This window comes from Portunus trituberculatus, chromosome 41 (assembly GCF_017591435.1).
Source record: "Portunus trituberculatus isolate SZX2019 chromosome 41, ASM1759143v1, whole genome shotgun sequence".
In the NCBI taxonomy this organism is placed as follows: Eukaryota; Metazoa; Arthropoda; class Malacostraca; order Decapoda; family Portunidae; genus Portunus; species Portunus trituberculatus.
Genome location: NC_059295.1, coordinates 27211513 through 27218227, shown reverse-complemented (window position 1 = coordinate 27218227; position 6715 = coordinate 27211513). Strand labels below are relative to the sequence as shown.

The 6715-nt window shown below is 48.0% G+C and overlaps 1 protein-coding gene across 4 annotated transcripts in view; it reads right to left on the bottom strand.

Annotated features, from left to right (window-relative positions):
* LOC123516929 (protein held out wings-like) overlaps nucleotides 1-5841 on the bottom strand; it is a 132388-nt gene extending 126547 nt beyond the window's left edge. For all 4 annotated transcript variants that reach the window (XM_045276706.1, XM_045276709.1, XM_045276713.1 and 1 more), the window contains exon 1: nucleotides 5590-5841. In XM_045276706.1, coding sequence (XP_045132641.1) covers nucleotides 5590-5710 — 121 coding nt within the window. In that variant the 5' untranslated portion in view covers nucleotides 5711-5841. The remainder of the gene's footprint in view (nucleotides 1-5589) is intronic.
* Nucleotides 5842-6715: the final 874 nt, after the last annotated feature.

The window sequence follows — 6715 nt, the reverse complement described above, 5'->3', positions numbered from 1 at the left end:
GCGGCGGAGCATTTACCCTGACACCCCGCACCGCCGCCCACATGTACCCCCAAACCCCGCCCGCCTTCTGCCTCCGCCGCCCACTGCAGGTAACACACGGTAAGAGGGAGGCGCCCTTGCCCTTACCCCGACAACGCCCATGGAGGAGGAGGAGGAGGAGGAGGAAGAGAAGGAAGAGGAAGAGGAGGTGGTGGTGGTGGTGGTAGTGCGGTAAAGTCTTCAGTGATCTCCCGTTACTAATTTCTTTCCCTTCCTTATGGAGATCATTTCTTTCATTTATTTCTCTCTCTCGTAAATAATAATGACAAGGTAATCTCCTCCTCCTCCTCCTCCTCCTCCTTTTTCATCTCTTCATACATCTTTTCCTGCCTTCTTAATGCTCTCCTTTCTCACACACCAACTCCGTCTGTCTCTCCTACTACCTATCTATCTATCTCTCTATCTCTCTCTGGTTCCTATCTCAAGGTTCTTCCAGGTCGCCAGCACGTCTCTGCAGCGCTCTCAACATACTGCCGGGGCTACACAGTGCTATGGGGGTCTGGGCGGACGGAGGGGTTGGAGGGGAGAAGTAGGATGTAAGGAATGGAGAGTGGAGGAGCCTGATGGAGGTAAGAAGGGGTGGAGGAAGGAGAAGTAACAGACCTGGTGTTGTTAGCCTCCTACACTCAGGCCAGCCAGCGACACATCCCAGACACACCAGCCCTCGCCGCCCACCGCCCTGCTCTAACACGGGACCACACTACACCCACACACCAGCGCCGGCCGCCCACGCTACATCCACACATCACAATACCTACTCGTCCCAGCCACGCCCATGGAACACGTCTCCTTTTCCTCTTTTTCTTTACGAGGGCTTTCTACTTCTTCACTTTCCTTTACGAGTTGACAATGCTTTTCCTATTAACATTTGTAAGGTGAAGATGAAAGGATGAGGAGGAGGAGGAGGAGGAGGAGGAGGAGGAGGAGGAGGAGGAGGAGGAGGAGGAGGAGGAGGAGGAGGAGGAGGAGAAAAGATGACAAAGATATAGATGAAAAACGATGATGATGACGAGGAGAAAGATAAAAACAGAGATAAGAGCTAAGAAAAATTATATTAATACTGTAGTACTATCTCTCTCTCTCTCTCTCTCTCTCTCTCTCTACCACACCCTATACCACCTCCTGACTTCGTACCCTGCACATTACCCTCCCACTGCCCCCCATCACTCGACTCCACCCCCCTCCCCCTAACACACTCCCGCCCCCCCCTCACTAACAGTACGTACACGACTAAATCTCACTTTTAACATGGACACAAGGAGAATACGTACGAAGACTTAAGTAAACGGTGTGTGTGTGTGTGTGTGTGTGTGTGTGTGTGTGTGTGTGTGTGTGTGTGTGTGTGTGTGTGTGTGTGTGTGTGTGTGTGTGTGTGTGTTCGTTCTGAGAAATGTAATGCATATAAAAAGTAATGAGAATCCAATCTATACATACAAACACACACACACACACAGTCACTTTCTCTCTCTCTCTCTCTCTCTCTCTCTCTCTCTCTCTCTCTCTCTCTCTCTCTCTCTCTCTGTTTTTGCCTCTTTCCTTTCGCTCGTTTTACTGTCTTTTGTCTGATTTATTTGTTTTTTCTTCCTGCTTTCCTTTATTCATTCATTCATTCATTCATTAGCATTGTTCTTTATCTTCCTTCTATTTCTTTCTTTCCTCATCTAACATACCAACTATTTTTCATTCTCTCTCTCTCTCTCTCTCTCTCTAGACACCAGCAAAGTAATTAATATTCACTAAATACTTAAGCAGAGCATTTACATATCAATATTTGTTTGTACGTATAAATTAACAAAATTTACTGAGAGAGAGAGAGAGAGAGAGAGAGAGAGAGAGAGAGAGAGAGAGAGAGAGAGAGAGAGAGAGAGAGAGAGAGAGAGAGGGGAGCACCACTTATTCACTTACTGAGAATCACGTAGCGGTAATAATAATTCCGTGCATACCGTGGACAAGAGGGAGAAGCTTCACTCGATACACTGACTAAGGAGAGAGAGAGAGAGAGAGAGAGAGAGAGAGAGAGAGAGAGAGAGAGAGAGAGAGAGAGAGAGAGAGACTGACCTCGCAAGCACTGTCCTAAAACTGGTACTGGCATTGCAGAAAAGGAAGATTATTTTTTCCCTAATCACAACCACCTCATGGCTGCCTCCCTTCCTCCTATATACTCTTATTCTACAAACGGCTGTGTGTGTGTGTGTGTGTGTGTGTGTGTGTGTGTGTGTGTGTGTGTGTGTGTGTGTGTGTGTGTGTTCTCCTTTACAATGTTCACGCTTGTTTTGTTGTTTCTTTTTTTTTCCCTCCTACTCGTGCATTCTTCTTAAAATAATTTTAATTTGTTTTCCTTCCTGCTGTCTTGAGTCACGCTCCTTCAGAACCTAACTTGTGTGGACAGCGCTCGACATGATTTAGCGCCATATTCAGAAACGCTTCTCTCTCTCTCTCTCTCTCTCTCTCTCTCTCTCTCTCTCTCTCTCCGCGACCATTTTCAAAAGCTACAGAGATGACTAGCCGAGTTCTAAAGAGTATTTTCCCTGTTGATAATGCAGAAAACTTGTCAACATGTCACTAGAATCACAGAAACATCCTTAAAAAAAAACCAGTGTCACTTCAACTAGAGCCCTTTCAAAAGAGTAAAGGTGCTGTGAGGCGCGGAAGTGTTTCAGAATATGGGTCTCAGTCTAATGTTACGGTCAAGATTATGACAGTGATTGTTAGACGGAGAAGTGAGTGCCAGGTACCGACTGACACATGCGCCAGGTAACGTGAAGGAGCAGCAGGTAGTACAGTAACAGGATGACCAGTGGGTGTGTGCGTGCGTGTGTGACAAGTGGACCAGATAATAGCGATCCCATCCCGAGTTACAAATTATCTTCCTCCATAATTTTACTTCATTTTAGTCTGTGTCAGCGGATTCCCTTTACTATCGTTACCATCAATATTATTACCAATTATACAGCAATCTTTCTCCAACACCCACAAGGTCTGAGGACTACAAGGGGCTGAGGAACGCCGCTATCTCACCAGATGTCTCGCCCTGATGCACCCACACCACTATGCCAGGCCACATGCAAATCTCTCTCTCTCTCTCTCACACACACACACACACACACACACACACACACACACACACACACACACACACACACACACACACAATTTACACATCTAAGAGAATCAAGCGGCGCCCGAGGGGATGCTGCAGGCGGAGCGCGAATCAGCTTCTCTCCCTCATGATTCCCAGCCGTCTGAAATACCAAACCGTAGCGGCGGAACCACCACCTTCACCTGACCCAACGATTCCTAGGCTAGTATCCTCAAACTTTTCTGTGCTTCACCTCCACTATTTCTGGCTTTGTTTAAATTAATACAGAGTTTTCTAAGGTGTTTTTACGGTTCTAGAGGCAAAGCGACAAGATTTCTCTATTATTAACCGGAGAAACACTCTTCTTGAAAACCACGCTAGTCATCTCTGTGGCCTTGGAAAACAGTCGTGGTGAGAGACCAAAGCGATCCTGAATACGGGCCCTAAAATTGTCAGCCTAGGAGCACTGGGGTATGTATCACCTTACACCGTCCCAGCCTCACTGTGACCTATGATACCAGCTAGGCCTTCACTGGTAATGTTCACAGTTACAGCCAGACCAGTTTGATATTGAATGTGTCGCCTTACAGCTTACTCTCTCCCTGGAACTCGCTGTGAAGTATGATGTCAGGCCTTCCACCAAATCACTCGAGTCAAAGGGGAGATCAGTTCACTCACGCATAACTTTGATGCTACACATAGAATGGTTCTCAGGCCACGAACAACGCACGCCACGCCAACATCAACCCCAAGCCGCCTCATGCTTCAGAACTACACTGTTAACGCAACTATGACTCAACTCTCTCTCTCTCTCTCTCTCTCTCTCTCTCTCTCTCTCTCTCTCTCTCTCTCTTCAATGACACAGAACAGACTACAAGGCACTACTAGACACACTTCACCATGGCAAGTTAAAAAAGGAACAATACTTAAAATCAACACATACCAATCTTACGCTCGTAGTGCCTTGCTGAATACGAAATTTCAGAAAATCACACCCAATCAAGGAATTTAGCAACCACAATTGTAAAATTCCCTAATAAGGTGATCTTCTGGATGCAAGTGTCAAGTGCCCCTGTGTGAACTAGGCTTAGGAGAGAGAGAGAGAGAGAGAGAGAGAGAGAGAGAGAGAGAGAGAGAGAGAGAGAGAGAGAGAGAGAGAGAGAGAGAGAGAGAGAATAGGAGGATTTATTCAGCCTTTTACTTTTCCCTTGCCCTCAAAAGCTGCTTTCTCTGAAAGACTTAAAGAGAAACGCAGTCTTACTAAAATGTAAAGATAATAACCCTTCCTACATACAAGGCGAGAGAAAATGTCTTCCCCACCTTAAGTGAAACCACCTCTCATCAGCTGGCAGAACACAGCCGCCCGACCCGCGGCGCTGCGAGGGAAGCATCACCTCAACGTAAAGAAACCCATTTCTTTTTATCAGGAAAAGCCGTCCGTCCCCCTCCAGCCAACACGTGAGGAGGAAAAAGTCCACGGCAGGGCACGGCGCTGAGGAGTCTCGCCGCCGCCAGTTACAAAGGAAATACTGAACCCAACAGTTAGGAGGCCAACCCCGCCTTAAGGAACCGACCCGCAATGCGCCTCCATTCTTGCCAAAACACATGACCCGCAGAGCACCCAGCATCTCTGAGGCAAAAAGAACCAGAGGGCATGTGTGTCTGAAGCCGAGGCAGGCCGAATGGTGGTGGTGGTGAAGGGGAGGTGGGGGGTTAGGAGACGAGACGTGCCCCTTGCCTCCTCGACCCCTCCTGCACCTGTGAACACTCCGCCTCTCACACCCCACTCTGTCCCCATTCAAACGCTCCCCCGCCACCAGGCACACCCAAACACCCACTATATTCACCCCTACAACATTAAATCACCAGTCACGTGACATATTTAATAAATATTAACACGACAAGCAAGCTCTCGGCCACGCAAGAAAATAAACTAGTTAGCAACTTTGGAGCGGAGACTGAAATCCCGGAGCATCTTGATGTGGCGGTGTGCGGCTCAGCATCAGCACCTGTGGCACACCAGCATACCAACACACCACCACTGAACACAGAATTAGCGGGTGGTATGAGGAGCGGCTGGGCACGAGGGAACCCACCGTCTTGAGGCGGCGCGGAGAGGCCGCCGCGTCATGGCAAGCAGCAAGGCCCAGTCAAGTGTTCCACCACCACAATGCTGCACTATTTTCAGCCGCCAAGGGTGAGGGAGTCGTCCCTCCACTACAGCCTTCTCTCAGCACCACGGAGGGTCGGGGCATCAGAGCAGACGGTGTGGTGTTCAGGGTAACGAGTCTCACACGAGCACTAACTTGAAGGAAAATACTAAACCTGCCACCCCGTCGCCACACACACGAGTCCCCCGAGGGTGGCCCACATCACACCATCCCCGCATCGATACCATGCCCGACCCACCACACCACACCACTACCCCGCCAACATACACACAGTCAGGCATTACTAGTCTCAAATCTTACCTTCATCAAGAAGTCTTTCGACGTGCAGAAATACGCTGGGAAAGGCTGCGAGCTGTTTCTTATCCTTTAAGAGCTGGGCGAGGTAGTCCGCAATGCTAGTAGTAGTGTTAGAGTCACCCATTGTGTCAGTCTGTGTGAGTAGGCGAGAAGACGAGTGAGGGAAACAAGAGGTTAGTCGACACTACGGAGCAAGACACCAGTACTAGACCACCAACCACGGTTCCTCACTCCCCACTGCCGCGCACGCGCACTGCTTCCCTGGGCCAGCCCACTCGCCCCTGCGGGGGAGGGCACCACGTTTTCTACTCTGTATTTAAAGGTAGACTTTCTTATGTCTGCAAAGACGTTCTCTGGGTCCCTCCTACGCTACATATTTTATTGTTACATGTCGTATAAAAACTCACGTACACAGAATAGCACCCACATGTGCACATTTATACATTTTATAACAATATACAATTGTTCAAAATGTGCTTTATGCGGTGATATACCTCACGGCAGAGAAGAAGAGTATTTAATCATGATTTAGCTGATAAACTAAGTACTGTGATACATTTACTTCCACCACTGTCTTATTAGAAAGACATATATAGCACCCCGCTTTGCTTGGACATACTAGTGGTGACTGGCGCGCCATGCTGGCAACTCAGCTCAACATAAAACAAAATAAACTCATAATAAGGCAAATATTTCATCAAGTAACCTGGCCTACTTTTCTTACCATTGTAGGAGCAACATGCCAGCTCGTATTCCACTGATGTGGTGTTCTCATTCCATATACTTCACGCTTGATAGCTTCGTCAGGATTCGTTTCGCTATGCTATTCAGATGAGCGATGATGTGGAGAGAGATGCTTGGGGAGAAGCAAGCAGGATACCGAATGTGTGTGGACGAGTGGCAGGGAAGGAAGGATTAGTTGATTGTTGGATTGAATTGTTTTTGGCGTTACACCAACAGATCATATAGCACTTCGTAAAGATCAGAGTATTAAGGACACACCTTGCTGCAGCACGTCACATTAAACGCCAGAAATGTTACACGCCACAACCTTTATTATACTCACCAGTGATTTCCGATAAGCCGCTGACCTTCAACTTATACGCCCCCGCAGCTCTCTGACGCTCTT